At 39.1% G+C, this 18,712-nt stretch overlaps 1 protein-coding gene across 1 annotated transcript in view; it reads left to right on the top strand.

Annotated features, from left to right (window-relative positions):
• The window catches only part of KCNH8 (potassium voltage-gated channel subfamily H member 8), a 358,017-nt gene that overhangs the window by 271,584 nt on the left and 67,721 nt on the right, over nt 1–18,712 (top strand). Inside the window, exon 8 of the mRNA XM_077750888.1 lies at nt 10,927–11,124. Within this exon, the coding sequence (XP_077607014.1) occupies nt 10,927–11,124 (198 nt within the window). The remainder of the gene's footprint in view (nt 1–10,926; nt 11,125–18,712) is intronic.

Below are 18,712 nucleotides of genomic sequence, written 5' to 3'. Positions count from 1 at the left end.
CCAAGAGGGAGTATGGCATATTAACAGGTATAAAGACTCTCAACTAAGACAAACCCAGATTTAAAAGCCGGTCCTTCTTAACACACGTTGACTTTTGATCGTGTTTGATTTAGCCTTTCTAAGTACTAATATTTTAATACCAACAGTTCAGATTATAATGCTTGGCTCTTAGAATTGGAAGAGATTGTTACACAATATAGGATTAAAATAAATAATACATAAGTATTCCATGATTGGGTGATCAGTGTGTGGTCTTCGGCTACAAAGACACAGACAAGAGTACTACAACAGACTTTTTTTTTTTTATCACAACGGACCAAGTAGCGGCAAAGCAGATCGATGACAAAATACTCTGAGCCTACGTCCTATCCATTTCGTGTGTCTTTAGTACCTCATGATGGAAAGTGGCATTTGTAGTATGAATGGCGCAAAATCCCCGATGTGCACGAATGATGTCATTGTGTAAGTTATTTCTATGTGTTCATTATTTTCTATTGAGGTAAATGAGATGCTGGGTTCACGTTTTATACTGATTTTCAGGAATGAAGGATTTTAGAAGTGTGTAGTACTTTCAGTAAGACAGAAAACCTTCATTCCTTTCAAGCCACAGCGGCAATAAGAATAGCTTTTTACTAGTGCTTATTGTGTTTAATACTGCATTCCACGAAACCTTTCTGTGAATTGTGTCACCTGATGTCACAACGGCCTATGAAGTGAGTTGCTGTCATGTTCTCCATTTTAGCAAGAAGGAGACAGGGCCCAAAGAGGCCAAGTAACTTAGCCAACATGACACAACTAAGTAGTACTTTCCTATGCTATACTGTCTGCCTTCTGGGTTGTCCAGGTTTACTGCACTGCCTGGTCTGACATATTTCTCTGTTGTCACGTTTCTCTTCCGCAATTTTCCTGTGTCTCTTGTTCCTCGATTCGTTACCCGTATGCCCTCTATTCTACTTCTCATTTGTAAAACTCTCCACGCCACCTGTAGGTGTCTTGGGCGCACCCCATCACCCTGTGTTTACTTCACATCCGACCACTCAGCCACATGCTGGCTAAAAACTTATTTGGAATGCTCATGGTAACTCCCATCACTTACTGTATTTCATTCCCCATCAAGCCATCAAACAAAGTTAGTTATATGTTTTTAAATGCATTACTGTACATGAATTAGAATCAGGTCTTCGAATGGAGAACAGGCCGACACCTCAAAGTTGGTATTTCATTTAGGAGACTTGGGCATTTCCTAGAAACTTGAAGAAACTGCCTTTGGAACAGTTTCAATACCAAGTGAAGATAAATAAAATCCACAGGACTCTTTGATGAAGTACAGTAAAACCTTGGATTGCGAGTAACTTGTTCTGCGAGTATTCCGCAAAACAAGCAAACATTTCTAATAAATTTTAACTTGATCAAGGAGTGATGTCTTGGAACACAAGTAGTAAGTGACACCGAAGGTCATGTGATCACAACTGAGCCAATGGTTCTTGATATTCGCTTTGATATATAAGTGATTTGGATTCCAAGCATGTTTCCAGAATGAATAATGCTCGCAAACCAAGGTTTTACTGTATTTGAATGCAAAATTCCAGCATATTATATGGTTTAATTTATTTGAGTTGCTTTTATAATTGAGATGTCAGAAAATATATCTCCTTTAATGCATTTGGAGGAAATGTAATTAGAACTTTATTTTGAAGTTCTGCAAACCAGAGAAACTTGAGATTCCTTTTTAATGGATGTCAAAGCCTCTCCTTCTAATTTAAATGACTGCCAGGCAAGTACTACCCCTGAGAAATGGTTTGCAAATGTGAGATGTGTCCATTTCTCCCCCCTAGATTTGTAGCAACTCTAAATCTTTGAGAGAAAAGAGTGAATAAGATGGAAATTGGGGGCAGGTAATGAAAATAAACTTTAGCATACCAATAAAGTAAAATAATTTGGCTGGATTCAATTATTTTTATCCTTAATTATTTTCTTGAGATAGATTTTTGTCCCTTTGTGCAAAAGATGAGTGCTTTAGATTAGAATTTTCTTACTGAGTGACAAGCTGTCTTTGTAAATGAGCTCAGCCATGAATGCATGTCTCACAAACCCTTTAAGCCCTAAAAAGCATATGAGCAATTCCTCAGGAAAAAATACCCTGTTCAGGCAGATCTGAATGGTGAACTGAGAGTGGTATGAGCATATTATGTAGGACAGTTAAAGGTAAATAGTTCATAGTTTATGTTCTGTTAACTTAGCCATAAGCCTAATCTTTGTTAGTTTCCTCTATTTTTAGCCAAGATTTGAGAGGCATTTGGTAGTGTCCCAGTTGGCTGGAAACAGATGGCCTATACTGCCTCTTCTTAGGATCAATCAGGAAGCTCTATAGTAGATGTCCAACTGTGGCTTCAGGTTATTTTACATTTCATGTTCTTTCTAGAGTGTTTTTGTTTGGTTGGTTTTGGATTTGTTTTTTTGCTTCATGTGATGACAATCTATTTTGGTAGTTTATTATTATAGTGTGTAATCTTTAAATTCATTGCTTAAGTGAAATGCTATACCTTAGTAATCAATATTCAGGACATTTATTTTGAACAAACTTCATATTTAAATAGACTTTAGAGAACTGGCAAACTCTGGGCTGGTTTAGCTCAAGTGGTACATTTTTTCTTGATAGTACCAATAGAACATAATATTGCTTCTGAAAAATTATTCAGCAGTGGAAATAGAGCAGAAATGGTACATGCATCAAGATGTGAAAACCTTCCATCCTTATCCCATCAATATTTGCTAATGGGCCACCACTCAATTAAAGACAAATAAAAAATGAATTCATAAGATCATGTGTTATTGCATAAGCATTTTGCTTTAGGAAAGTTGACCATTTGTGAAGAAATGTCACAGAATCTTATTTCATAAAATCTGTGAGATCTGAGAAAGATTACTAAAAGATTAAAAGAAAAGAGATTACTCAATCCAATCACCTCATCTTCAAGATGGAACAATGGAAGACTAGAAAGGCTATTGGTGCATAAAGGATCAGACATCAACTTAATTAATGGCAAGGCCAAGATTAGGACCTCCATCTGACTGATCAGGACCTGACTCTAAGTCCGATCTCCACTATTTTGTGATTAATCCTTTTTGTTTCAGACTTTTACCTCAAAAGTAGGTTACACCATTTCAGAAATGTTAAGGCCCCTCTTAGTTTATGAGAACCAAAATGTGAGGTTAGTGGGAACTCCAAGTAATGGAGTTCCTGTTCAAATTAGGACCCCAGATTCACTGATGCCTTCTTCTTAGTGGAATCAACAAATCAATATCTAATACCACTGTAGCCTGGTGCCTCTCTAGTCTTATCCACAGTCACACCATGTAACATGGGAATAGAGTGGAAGGTGGAGAGTGAGTTCTGGAATCTAAGTCTCTGAACTTCTCCTTAACTTTATTACTACATTAAAATCTAGAAAGTCCATAGTTTAGTTAGTAGTAACGTGCCAATGTTAATTTCATAGTTTGATAAATATTAAGATGCTGACATTAGGAGAAACTGAGTGAAGGATATAAGGGGATTCTTTGTACTCTGCAGATTTTATGTTAGGCAAAACTATTGCAAAATAAAAAGTCGGTTTAAATAAAAAAACAAACACAACAGGAAACTATTGTGGCAGGCACTATTTGAACTTTAAAGAATGGAGGTAAATATGTGGATATTTTAAGAGACAGTGAAGGGACACCCGGGTGGCTCATTTGGTTGAGTGACTTTTGATTTCAGCCTAGGTCATGATCTCACGGTTTCGTGGGTTCGAGCCCCAAATCAGGCTCTGCATGAGGAGCCTGCTTGAGAGTCTCTCTCTGCCCCTCCCCTACTTGTGCTCTCTGTCTTTCTCAAAATAAATAAATAAACTTAAACAAAGAGAGAGACAATAGAGATGAAATCTCAAAGTTTTTTTGTGGTATTTTGTTTGACTTTCACAACCCTTTTTGACTGTATAGCAGTAAATACAATAACTCACACAAGCTTCGGCTTTCCATTGCCCCAGCATCACCACCCCCACAAACCCACATAGACACATGCACACACTCAGACTTCTGACACCCCTCTTGATATCTCTCGATCACCCCTGCAGCTGGGCAGGCCCGCACATTGGCCTCTGGGGAGAGGCTGAAGAGACCAGAGAAGTTCTCCTGCTGTGCCCCACAGCCCACAGTCATGGCCTCCCGCGGCTTTGCCTCTCCTAGTCAGATACCTCTTGCCTTAGGACTCACAGCGTTTTTCTACCTCTCATCTGAATGAAGTCCAAAAGGATTAAGTATGGAGGGAGGGGAAGCAAATGTTCACCATAGTATTTTCTACGCTTGGAATTTACATTAGAAACCTCTTGATCTCTGTTGAAGCAATATTCAGGTTCTAAATACCATGTTATCCCATGTCTACATTGTGGATTATATTTGGATAATTCCTCTATTTTCTCTGTTGTGATATGTGCCTTAGGGACACAATCCCCCACGCTAAGGAAAAGTGGCCACTGGAAATGCAAACTTATTTAATGACGGTTTCAACAAGCACAATTAAAAAGATCATTTAAAGTGATTACTTCTTTAGAAGCAGTATAGCGCCAGGATCATGGATGTTTAGTTAAAAAGGCACGGATTTACCTCTCAGTTCTAAAAGTCCCCTAACAGAAGGAAGAGAACTGCTGAACTTCTCTGTTGGACNCAGCATGACTGCTATCTTTAGAATCTCTGTCTATGCCTGAGGCACTGTCTTCAGATGTCGAAGGCTCCTTTGCTAGCAGTCATGGCCATGGTGGGGAAGTCATGCTCCCTTAGAGCTGCCCTCAATCAATGATGGCTGGTAGTTGGTGTATATATTCCCCTGCTCCAACGGGTGTTGCCTTCACTTGGCCCAGGGGTTCCCCAGGGGGCTTAAGTTCCTATTGCCTATAGCGATAAATTGATTGATTGGGCTTCATTGGCTGCCTCCACTCTCTGTGTCCCTTCCCTACTGCCTCCTAAAGATATTTACTGGATCTAAGACTTAAATAAATTACTTGTAGTTAAAGCCATGCCTCAGGGTTGGCTTCTGCGGAGCCTTATCTAAGACTGTTTCTTTCTTACTATGTACATATACCATAATAATGAAGGGCACCTCGCTTGTAAAGACATTGAGTTTCACTACAGCACTAGTACTCTTGGGCCTATACATGTATTACGTTGATGCACTGTGCATAGTGGCCAAGAACCTGGGTTCCGACAGCACACACATCTGGATTAAAACCCTGATACTGCCATACTGAGCAAGTTATTTAATCTTTCTGAGCCTTAGTTTTCTCATATTTAAAATGAGGAGAATGATTTCTAAATCACTATAATGATTAATGAAATAATGAATCAAAATATGGATGATAAGTCTACCTATTCCATACAGTTAGTGCCTGTAAATGACACAGAAGATGTACTGCCTTAGCGGAGTGTCTGGGGCGCAGGAAGCCGGCAGTAAAATGTAAACTATGTGCCAACCTAGTAACACGAAAACGCTAGCATGGACTCCATTCTTGCTTCTCGCTACACCCTAATGCAACGTGATTCGTTCATACCAAATTAAGTAAAAAAAATTCGTTCATACCAAAATCATACCATTTGATTATAGGTATGATTATGCACGTGCTAATCCATTCTCTCTTTTCTCTGTCTATACAAACACATCTTAACGCACACGTATAAATAGGATTTAATAAGGCTATATTTTACTGGATAGTTTTTCATATTACTAAGCTATTTTATATGACCAAAGAAATCCATCATAGGCTTTCCTTAAATAACATGCTCCTATTCCTTTTATTAAATCTAAAGTCTCTGTTCGTTGACCAAATGCTAACCTAAACTAAACTTTTTAAGACTACATATGTTGTATAAAGCAGGTCACAGCTGTACAAACTGTGTACACGCACGCACAGTAAAAGTAAGTAAATGAGAGTAGGGAACCTAAAGAGTAAAATAATCAGAAACTCCCATGCACTGTTAAAAGTGTGTAATTAAGCAAAGTCCTGGGCCCATGGTAAGTATACCATGAAAAATATGTGGACTGAATTATGCTAAGTTACAGGCTCTTCTGGGCGTGATCATTAAGAGTCATTCTATCTTGAGGACCCTGGGTGGCTTCATTGATGAAACCTCTAACTCGATTCTAGCTCAGGTTATGATCTCACGATGGTGAGATCGGTCCTGCATCAGGCCTCAGCACTCTCTGCCCCTCCCCCATCCCCCTCTCTCTCTCAAAAAAAAAAAAAAGGAGTCATTCTGTTTCTAAAATTTATCTTTGTTTCACAAATCTACTCTTTTATTTATCTAATCAATTTTAGTAATGACAGGGTTATTGTATGATGTCTTTTGTTTTTATCAAATGGCAATGTATTCAGTATATTTAGATTCTACTTTGTGTTGTGTATGTGTTTTTCCTCAAAATTTTCTTTAGAAAAAAAATTATTTTTGAGCAGAAACAGACAGACTGTTCTAGGACATCCCTTCCTTTAGAGATGAGTTTCTTCAGCATAAAAAAAGCTTGGCTTCCAAATTGGTTAAATGTTTCTTCTATACAGTACAGTGACATGTTGTCTTGTTATAGTGAACATGTGCTCACTTTTGGACTAGCTGTTCTGTGAAAAAGTTTTATTTAGCCCACAGAGCCAATCCCAGGATTTGTGGGCGTCACCTCCTTTCCGTGTTACCAGGTTTTGTCATCATCATTATTGCTTTCGCTCTGTCAGCTGTAACACGGTTTAGTAGCAACCTTTCTTAAAAAACAAGATGCTTCTGAAAATAGACAGAACAGTTGGCTAGACAGAAGAGCGGTATCAACAAAAGTAGGTCTGTTGTTCCTCTGTGTTTTGCGCCCTGAATTGCTTCTGAGATAGCTTCGCGCACTGTAAATGAACAGGCCCTGGATGAGGTTCGAAACTAATATGATCTCTATGTCCTGATACAAACTTTTATCCTGGTTTTATTACAGAAACCAATCTATATGAAAACTGATTTACTGAAGAGAATTCTTCAGTATTTTACTTTTGTTCCAATTAAGAAATTTAGCCAACTATATTGACTGGGTTTGTTTGCTTTTTTGTTTTTAAGTGAGAAGACTGGGTTCTGTAAGGTAATGAATACCTTAATTCAAGATCAAAAATGGGTCCAGCTCTTTCTTCATGGTCTGATTGTAGAGCTGATTCAGGCAAGAGGAATCAGTAGCTCTATTGTTTCTGGGGTTTTCTCTTTCTCTCTGCATCAACTAAAACAGAAATTAGGTCATGCAATATTTACTCTGTGGGTAAGATAACATTTTTCAGCCTCCCAGTAATTAGCAGGAATGACTAATATGGAACAAAAGGACAAGCCCCTGTAATCACTTCTTTGTCCGGCAGTAATAAGACAGCATCGTTTTAGAGCACAAGTTGGAAAACATTTGAGAAATTCTCAGCCCAGCAGCCATTCAGCATCCTGTGGTTCTCCATACCTGACAGCGTCTGGATCAGATGCCTATGGGGACACTATGCTGCAGAAATCGACATCCTGACTATGACAATAAATTCAGATGTTTTCTCTGCTTCCTGATTTTGCCTCTGTGTCTGCTCTCGCTTCTTACGGTGCATATAAATATACCAGTAATATTTTTTAAATGCACATTTGATTTGCTTTTGTGATATCTCATCAGTTAATCTTGGATACGTTGCCTTTATTTCTAAATCTTTTTCGATACAAGATTAAACTCAGTTTTATCAATCACCCTTGATCACTTCATCCTCCCCCTCATTTAAAATTCTACAACAGAGCTTTTTAATCTGCTCTGTATGAAAGGGCTTCAGGAAGCCATGAACTGACAAAATGAATAGAGAGAGGCGCAAGTATCTCCACATGTACTTTGTTCTGACAAAAGAATCACATCTTTCTTCAGATTCATAAATAGGAATAAAACTCCCTCAGGTTTTTTTTTTTTTTTTAAGTTTATTTATTTGAGAGAGACAGAGACAGCGCACGCAGGGAAGGGGCAGAAAAAGAGGAAGAGAGAATCCCAAGCAGGCTTCATGCTGCCAGGGCAGAGCGCAACGTGGGGCCCAGGTGAAACCATGAGATCATGACCCGAGCCAAAACCAAGAGTTGGACACTTAACCGACTGAGCCACCCAGGAGCCCCATAATTCCCCCAGTTTTAAGAATTACTGTCATCTGGATTTTCTCCCTCTTATTTCTGTTAGCTAGGAAATGCTTATCCCTACAGTTGGTTTTTCTGACTACAGGGAATCACCACCTGCCTCTTCTACTATAGTTCAGTGCTGGGCTCCTACTTTCTCTTGCCTTCCTGGATTTCTGTACTTTCTTGTTCCCATGTAAGTAAGAGAAGTGAGGAGAAAAGAGATATAATGCACTAAACCTCAGCCAGTAATTTAATTCATCACAGCTCCACAAGTAAGATAGTATCCCTGTTTTTACAAATGAGAAAAGTGGAGCTCAGAAAAGTTAGTCGTTCCTACAGCCTATAAATGGAGGAGTCCAGATTTAAATCTGTGTTGAATCTAATGTAGGAGAGGAAAGTTTTTCTCTTCTCTTGTAGGTTCTTTGGCTGGCCTAATGATTACACTGACATAAGACAGGAAAACAGAAGAAAAACAAATTTAATTTAGTGCATATAGGAGTTTCACATAGACACGAGAGGGTCAAAGACAGGCAATTGAGACTTATATGCCATCCTGAGCTAAGGCCAAGGGGGCTTCAAAGGGAAGAAAGACAGTTCATTGGAGGGTGAGAAGAGCAAATGTTCGGTAAACAAATGTTTGCCGTGCCATGTCGACAAATCTTTCTGATGTAAAAAGTTATCCCTGGTAATAGCTCTGTTCTTGGTACAGAACCCGTATCTAAATTCTTTCAGACAGTTGATAGGGAAGTAAAAAGCTCCTCTTGAGTCCATTAGGCTTTGATAATAATTCAGCTCAAATAATTCACATGCCCAAGTGGCACATTGGTGCCAGCCTGCCCCGAGCCCCATCACTAGAGCTTATTCCTTCACAAAGCCTTTCCAGACAGAGTAAATAGTCATAGCTTACTAACAGCGTCACCTTTTATAGCATGTGACTCATATTTCATTAGTATTCTTGGTCATCCAAACATATGTTCATTATTCTAGTACAGGTTTACAAATGCACATACACTGTGTTATTGCATCAATGTTGTCATACTATCTCATACTATGGTAGAGTGCAAGAACCACTGATACATTCATTAATTCATTCACTTTTTAAAGTGCCATTTATTAAACTTTACTTGTCAGTGCTTTGCTAAGTTCTGGAATAGTGGTTCCAGGTTCTGTCTTCACATCAGATTCTACTGGGGAACTTTTAAAAAATACCAGTACCTGGTCTTGGCACCAGAAATCTTGATGCAGTTAGTGGAGGTGGCACAGGGCAGTGTGGTTTTAAAAAACTTTCCCAGCTGTAGCCAATGTTGAGGACCATTTTTTAGAGCATTGGTTTTTCAAAGTATGGTCCCCTCCATCTGCAGCATCAGCGTCATGTGGAAACCTATTACAAAAACAGATTCTCAGCCCCCACCCGGCCTCCTGAACTGTGCCAGAAACTCCAGGGATAGGACTTGGCGATAGCTGTTTAACAAGCCTTCTAGATGTTTCTGAGGCAAGCTAAAGATTGAGAAACACTTTTCTAGAGACAAAGAACAAATAAGATGAATAAGACACAATACTTGCCACTAAACAGTTCTCCTTGGTCTCAAGGAGTTCCCAGTTGTCTAACATGTGCATTTTTATTACCTAGCAGAGTTCCATAACCTATAACTTTAGTTGATAATGACAGCATTATTACTACTTAAAAAGTGTAATGACTTCTATCCCTTCTTGGGCAGCCATTAAATGAAGTGCTTACAAGAACGTAGCGGTCAGTGCATAACATCTCTTAACAAAAGTCTTATGAACCTTATGGGTTCAGCTGAATTGCCACAGTGTTTTGTAACATTCACACACAAAGAAAGAGCAGGAAAGAGAGAATCTTGAAATACAAAATCTTAAAGGATAAATATTTCCAAGAAAGGATTTTAAAGTGGTGTTTGTGCTGTGTTTCCATTCTATTATCATCAACGGCATGCTTGCAATTTCTCATCTTTATTAATGTAGCTTTTTTTACAGCTTTATGACAGCATAGTTGACATACAATAAACTGCATGTACTTAAAGCTCTTAATGTGATCAGTCTGGGCACATATATACACCAGTATTATAAACAACATCCAGTTCTGTTACAGTTACCTCTTAGTCGGGCAGTTTTCCCTGTCCACCCCCAAATGGCAGAATGGGGCTGCAGAGAAGGTTTCCTGAGGAGGTAGCATGAGCTGAGGCTCCCAAGCCAAACTAGATGTCAGCCCAAGCGAATAAAACAGGGCAAGGTTGTGCAAGATGGAAATAAAGCACATTTCATCTGCGTGAAGTCTAGCTCCCTGTGGTTGTTGCTATGGATCATCATGTAGGGTTAAAACTACCTATTAAACCCATTCGTCTCTTAAAATTCCATCTGACATAGGAGGAAAGGAGCTTAACCACTGGAGAAATCCACCACCCTGTTTCTGACAGTAGCAATCCCAGTTTCCATCTCTGTGGGTAGAGCCTCCTGCATTGGGGTAACCTGTTTAGCTTTGACCACCCATCTGCTCTCAGATGCACATTTCTTTGCTGTGTGTCTTATATAGAACAGCTTGCATAAAAGTGATATTTTTGCTTTTGTAGCAATGGGATCTTATTCCTTGCCTTTAACTCCCTCTTAATTTTTCTTTCTTCTTTCCCCTGAACAAATCAGTGTGTCCCTAAATGTTCGTTTATCATCGCCCCCCCAAGTGCTAATACTGGGACTTTACGCCGTGGCTTTAAGTTCTCACTCTTTCTTCCATTGCAGGTTGGCTTCATGAGTTGGGAAAGAGACTAGAATCTCCATACTACGGCAACAATACCCTGGGGGGCCCATCCATCCGAAGTGCCTATATTGCCGCGCTGTACTTCACCCTCAGCAGCCTCACGAGTGTGGGGTTTGGGAACGTCTCTGCCAACACAGATGCGGAAAAGATCTTCTCCATCTGCACCATGCTGATTGGTGGTAAGGGAAATTCTTTTCATAGCAAGAGAAGGAACAAATATCTGTAACACGATTCCTGTTATGTTTGTTCTGTCCTAAAACACATTTAAGTGGGAAGAGTCAAAAAGTGCTTATTAGAAAACCAGTGACAAATACTTTAATATACATATAGATTAGCAGCGAAAGTCTATGATGTCAAAGAATTCTATTTTCTGGACAGATGAAGGCGTAACCATTTACTTGAGGACCGATTTTGAAAGGGCAGGAACTTTGTTTTCTTGTGAATTACATGAGTTTGAGTTGCAGGTGTATGTTTGAAACTCCATTGTGTCGTCTCAAGCACGGTGTTATCAAATTTTATTAGTATTAATAGAGTGAGTTAAGGATGTTTGATAGATCACTTAGTTAAAAATTAAAACAAAAACAAAGAAAAACACCCAACAAATAACAAACATTTAACATTTTTAAATTGTTTTCATATTCCATTTTCTGTGCTAAATGCTTCAGTACAACATCCTGAGTAATTCTAAAGGCAAGTCTATAGGTTGGGCACTATTACTCTCCCATTTAACAAATAGACGAATCATGCACTATTGTCCCTGAGCCCCAAACCCGACTTCTGTGCTATGTTTTGTAATGCTGGAGTTTGGACGCTGCAGACCTCATTTCTCTTTGCCCGCTGACTTCATTTACTTCTGCCGGTAGGGAGCGCCAGAGGGAGGCTGGAAAGCAGGAGGTGGTGAGAGGAGACTGCTTCTCTTGGCGCTTGTTGTCCCTTCAGCAGCCAACCACCCAAGCAGCAGCAAGTGCTGAGTGCTCAGCACCCTCAGGCACTCCAGGAGCCAGCGTCACTGCATCTTCTTGGAGATCTCCGCATCAGTTAGGGGCACCCCCACATCCAAAGTGGGAGCCCTGGTGTCTCATGGCTCTACAAACTCCTCTTTTGGGCCTCCATGTTCTGATGAGCTCATTTTTTCCCTTTGTTTATCCATCTCCAAGGACAGAAGCTCCTCTGGACTCTCTTTTTGTTCATTTGGCTCTCTAGCCCCAGGAAAACCAATTCTCTATAGTGAATTTCCTCTGTTGAAATATTTAGTTTAATTTCCCTTTTCTAAACCTCCTAACTGGTAACGGGATTGACACATTATCCACATATTCCAGATGATAAATCTAAAGCTTGGAGAAATAAAGTAACTTTCCCAATGCCGTGCAATCAGTAAGGAAAAGAGCCCGAGCTTGAACGCAGATAAATGCTTACTTCCATATATAAAGACATATTTGGAAATTTACTGAATTACAAGACTTCTCTCATGGAGCCGTAGGAGATGTAGATGTTTACCTGGATCAAGTAAACATTCTTCTTAGACCAGAATTCTTAAAGTAGGGTTCTATCAGTATTTTCTGCCCCATAATAGTTCTCCCCCAAAGCCTATTTTATCATGTTCTTTTAATGGCCTTAATCCCAGCTATCACTTAGCATTTTTTGAGCCTTATAGTAGAGGATGGTTCCTACCAGGTTCCTTGCGTGGGAGATGTAAAATGAATATGTGGGGCTTTAAGAAATGACTCATCCAGCCCATGGCGAAATCAACGAAGTGTAAAGCCAAGCCTTCCCTCAAGGAACTTATGATCCAGTTTGGAAGATATGGACTGAAAGATGTGGGAAGAGCTGTAATAATATCAGGCAGTAAAGCGCTAAGTGCCAAATCTGTTAGGAAGTTCAGAAGCAGTAAGAAAACAAGGGCCAGGGATCGGGAGAATTTCTTGGAAAGGCTGTGCTTGTGGCAGAGCTGCTGAAGCGGCATCCTGGGACTGCAGCGATTGTAATGGGCTCTGGGCTGACGTACAGCAGCAACAGCCTAGGGAGCAGAGAATAGGAATTCTCATTTTCTGAAGAGCTACAATGTGCCAGACACCATGGTGGCTGCTTTATACCCAGTATTATGACTTCTATAATTGCCGATCTCCTCGATTGCCTATCTCTCAGCTTAGCAAAATGACAGGCATTTTGCCAATATGCACAGTTTATATTTATTTAATATTTGCCCATGCTCCTTTCTTCTACTCCTGATGCAAAGGTGGGAAACTGCTCAGATGTTCAAGGATTAACCTACTGACTTGACGTTTGAAGAACCTGCTTAGATAATAATCCCTATGGATCCACATAAAATATTGTGAGTGGTCCTGAATTGGAAATGGTTAAGGCATAAATTATTCCCTGCTGTTCACTGTAAGTAGAAAGCAATGCTGGTCACAGGGCCAAAAAATATGGGAAGTAATCAGATAGCGTTTCTTTGTCACTTGTTAAATGTTCATCGATCCCATTATCTTGGTGCAAAACCAGTGCTCACTGTTCAGTGGCTTTAAGCATTTGAGTGACTTGGCCAGCACTTAGGAAATCACTGCTTTTGAATGGCGATGACATCTAAGTAACTTGAATTTATTGGTTAAAGCCTCTCAAATTTGTGTTTGTGGGAAATAACTCTATATATTATTGTGACGGTTACCTTAGGCTAGAAGAAAGGATGTCTGCATTTTAATTTTTTAACTAACTATTTGCATGACTTTGAGAGCTCATTGTAAAAGCTCATGATATGGGACACAGTGCTCATCTAATTCTCATAACGCTATGAGATACATGTTACTCACACCTTAATTTAGACGTGAGGCAGTGGGGCTTTAGTGAGTTCCAGTGCTGGGATTCACTGAGACCTAGCAAACTTCTTACACAATATCCACTTTATTCACTTAATTCCTACAAATATACAGAAATAATTTATTTTTAAAAAATTATAGGTATATATTCCTATGGAGTCGAGTCTGACACATCTTACTAGAAATCTCCATTCAAGGCTGATGAAATTACTAATGACAGGGATGCAATATTTACTACAGAAGCAGGTGGGAGCACTATTAAGTGTTGCAGGTGACTCACTGGCTGAGTGAGGACATGGAAGGGGAAGCTTCCGTGTGAGTCAGTAATTACAGTTTGTGCTAACGACTGATTTATGGGAAGACTATTAAAACTATCAAAGAGATAATAATGGAAAAAAAAAACCCATACCCAGACAAATCTTTGAGATTTGAGAATTCTGAGACACCCAAAGCAAAAAAAAATTACTTTAAAAGCTTCAAACAACTATTACAGTTAGTAAGTGAATGTTGTAAGGCCGATGGGTACAAGTTCAATATGCAAAAATTAATAGTATTTCTATATGCTAGTAACAAACAACTAGAAAATGAAATATAAGCAATTATTATAAAGGTATCAAATGTAGGAAAATATCTTTTAAAATGTGCAACTCTACTATACAGAAAACTACAAAGCATTAGTGAGAACATTTACAAGGGGAGTCACAGAAGGGTATACACTGCTGATCGTTTTAAGACTCAATATTATAAAGATACCAGTTTTACCCAAAGTAATCTAAAGATTCAATGCAATGCCAGTGAAAAATCTGGTAGATGTGTGTTTATGTGTGTTGGTGGGTATGTGTGTGTTTGAAAAATGACAAGCTCTTTCTAAGGATCAGTGGAAATGCAGAGCTAAAACTAGCCAAAGCAATTGTAAAGAAGAACAAAATTGGAAGATTTGTGCTACAACTATTCAGATGCACTGTAATGTTACAGCAATTAAGAAAGTACATGTTAGCCCAGGAACAAATGGGCCAGTGGAAGAGAAGAGTACAGAAATAGGCCCACACTCATAGAGACATTTTATGACACAGGTCACATGCCGTGTGAAGTGGAAATGCTTCTTTCAATAAATGTTGCAGGGTCAAATGTATATCTGCATGTTGAAAAACAACCTTGACTCCTCTTAAAACTGTGCGTTAAAATTAATTCCCACTGGAGCCCTCACCATAAGGGGAAAAAATGGGTAAAATGAAGTACAGAATTTGTATTTTTCAAAAGACGTTATTTAAGAGTGTAAGGAGGCAATCCATAGGATAGGAGAAAGTATTTGCAAACACTTATCTGATAATAGGCTGCTATCTATTATATATAAAGACTGTCTACAAAACAGTAAGAGAAGACAACCTATAAAGGCATAAAACCTTTACGAAGTACTTCACAACCAGATTCCCATGCCAAATAGACAATAAAAATACAAAAAGATGCTCAACATCATTCATCAAGTAAAATAAGATCAAAAATTAGATAGCGTTTACATTCACCAGAATGATATACTTTAAAACAATGACAACATGGGGCATGTGGCGCGGGGGGCCGGGTGGGGGGGGGCAGTCAACTGTGAGTCTGACTCTCACTTTTGGCTCAGGTCATGATCTCTCAGTTTGTGAGACTGAGTCCCTGGTCTGGCTCGCACTGACAGTATGAGTGCACACTCTCGCTCTCACACACACACAAATAAATAAACTTAAAAGAGAGAGAGAGAGAAACGAAAAGTAAGCCAAGCTTATAGATTGCAATATAATTCACAACTGTGGTTCCCTTTGGTAATGAGGCTGGTTAGTGTCTGTGAAAGGGACACAAAGGAGGCCTGGGGTGCTGATAATATCCTATATATTCATCTGGAGGGTGGTTCAATATAGTGAGCTATCCATTAAGTTTGTGTGTAAGTTTCTTCATGTGTCATTGATATTAATTTTGCCTGTAAAATCATAATAGATGAGCTAAAAATAATAACCACTAAGTGTGGGACGGGAAGGTAGGCAGCAGTGAGCTGAGTTCTTACTTTTTTTTTTAATTTTTTTAATGTTTTATTTATTTCTAGGAGAGAGAGAGAGACAGCGTGAGCAGGGGAGGGTCAGAGAGAGAGGGAGTCACAGACTGAAACAGGTTCCAGGCTCTGAGCTGGCTGTCAGCACAGAGCCCGACGCGGGGCTCGAACCCACGAACCGCTAGATCATGACCCAAGCGAAAGTCGGACGCTTAACCGACTAAGCCACCCAGGCGCCCCTAGTTCTTACCTTTCATGGAAGGTTGTTTTTAGGTTTTGTCTCAACACGATGAGCCACGCAACAGAAGTAAAATTACGTTGTCTAAAATATTGGTAAAAATCACAAGAGGACCTAAAACAAATCATTTTAAAAGATTCCCTTTGGAGACTGGGTTGGGGATGACAGGATGGGTTTGGGGCTAAACTGTTCATAATAGGTTTTCTAAGCTAATCGCTTATGATTACAAAACTTTTTAAAGAAAGTATCAAACGACCAGAGGTTCATTTCAGTTCCATAAATATTTATGACACACATAAGTTATGCCAGGCACTGTGCTAGATGCTGGGGAAACAAAATGACTAAGTCATGGTACTTTCCTTCGAGGAGTTCACAGTTTAGTAATGGAAATAGGAACTTGGGCAGATGATGTTCTTTCTTTTCTCATTTTAATTTTTCCTATTATAATGCACATTTCGAAAAGACTGAAAAATCCACAGAAAAATTAGAATTACATAAAATCCCATCACCAAAAGATAGTCTTCTCAGTCTTTTTACACATATATAACTCTTTCTGGCAATATTTATATCAGTCCTGCATATCATTTTTGCCACCAAACAAAATATAAATGAGCGTGTTCCCACACTTTAAAAGTTCTTCTATCACACCTAGTAATGGCTGCCAAGTATCACCTAACGAATAAACTCCAACTGATGGGCCCGTCAGCTCAAGCTCAGAGGTTAGATAAAGCTTTCTAGTGAAGGTGACTCATCACTGAGGACATGTCCAGTTTGAAGGCGGCATTGTCATCCTGAAAAAGGTAAAGTGAAATTCCTAACAGTTAAGGCTTTCCTTGGGTCCTCTCATCCTATATATATATATTCCCCTGACATAATTTTCTTGGACCCATATGGGCTGTGGTGTTCACAAATTTGGGCTTTTTAAAAGATGTCTACACTGCCATTTAGGAAATTGTTCTCACTCTGTTTTCTCTTGCCATCTGCCATCCACAACCCAGTGTACTCCGGCAGGAGGGGAAAATTCCAGGTCAGTGAGTAGGTGGGAGAGAGGAGGAGGACAGCTAAGATTACCCAGAGCTGGAGCTCTGGTCTGCTTTTATACCGGGAGCAAACAGTCCCTCTGTAGAGTCCGAAGGCACTGGAAGGTGGTTGGCTAACGAGCTTAGCAACGATGTTAAACCTCAGGAGAGTCCAAAATCCAGAGAGAGAAGGGGGGAGGGAGAAAAAGGGAAGGAAGGGAACCGGAGGGGAAGGGAAGAAAAAGGGGAAGGGAAAAGAGAAAACAAAGGAAGAAAAAGGAGACAGAGAGAGAAAGCCAGGCAACCCTCTAGGAAGGCTCTTTCATTGAAGGTCTGTTTACTTGCTTCTGAGATCCCCATTATCGAGCTTCCTCCAAGACTTGGTATTAAGGGGAGATTTTACAAAATGCGTTTTATACAAAATTCCTACACAAAGCAAAAGAGCCTCCCACACACTCAGCAGCAGCCCCAGCATGCTACTTCAAGAATTATATACGTCAGATTTGCTGGGAGTAAAAGGAAAAGTGAATGATAACTTCTAAACCGACCTGGATATTGCTGTTCTTGAGTCAAACTTTAATATGATTTGGCCTGACAGTTACATACACTCTTTGCCAGTGTGAAAATGATAACCAGTGAGAGAGATGCAAAATACCTTTGGAGACTGAAAAATTATGGGAGTTGGGGTTTTACTTTTTTAACTACTTAAATTGGAAGTATTTGCCTACGCTGAAATTATGGTGACTCGGGTCTAGACTAGGACTTTGCAACAACAGTGAGAACGCTACAATTAATCCAGTAATTCATTTTATTGATAATGTACAATTAGGATGCCAAATGGTCTGAACATATCACTTCTCTTACTTTAAGTGCTTTACGCACATTATAATTAAGCAAAGCAAAGTTAAAATCATACACATAATTAAGGAAAGCAGTGTTAAAATAAATGAAATAAAATTGTTCTCAGTACTCAGTTTAATCTTGATGAAAGACTATTACATACTGTTACAGATGGTGGGGCTTCCAAGCACTGAGTCCATAAGTATATTAACTGAGCCTGAAATTGGTGTTTAATTTCTTTGACTCGGAGCAGAATTGCTTCTCTTCTTTGCTGAGTGTTTATCATAAATAGAGGTCTCTTCTTCCAAACAAGATATTTGACATCAGAGCCACTGTGCTTCTAGAGAAGAATGGGTCTCTATTTGGAATTTACCAAGAGCCGTTCAACAGGAAGTTATTAGGCAATATCTATTTTTCTTAGGATAATTTTGACCTGTTGGAAAACATTTGATTTTTTAAAACTTAGGGAGAATACATACGTACCTGCATTTGTATGGAGCAGGCACTTATTAAATATTTCTTGAATTTCTTTCATCAAGAAGTTATTTCCACAAACAACCACTCTTAAATATTTATGAGGTTGCTGGAAAACCTTGCCTGAGTCTTTTCCCCCATGTTTTATGCCATTGAGTGTGTTGAAAATTCGTGATTACACTTTTCACTGTCATGGGGAAAATGAACCTAAATGGAGCACCCACTGTTTTTCACACAAAATATTAGGCACTTTAAAAAGATATATTTAATATAATTTTTAAATCAAATTATAATAAATATAATACTTATGTTTATATAATATATATATAAACTCTTTAAATCTCAAAGAGGCCC

The sequence above is a fragment of the Crocuta crocuta genome, unplaced genomic scaffold, assembly GCF_008692635.1.
Source record: "Crocuta crocuta isolate KB4526 unplaced genomic scaffold, BGI_CrCroc_1.0 scaffold279, whole genome shotgun sequence".
NCBI classification, from domain to species: domain Eukaryota; kingdom Metazoa; phylum Chordata; class Mammalia; order Carnivora; family Hyaenidae; genus Crocuta; species Crocuta crocuta.
Note: the sequence above shows the minus strand (reverse complement) of the source record. Positions and strands in the feature narration are given on the sequence as shown.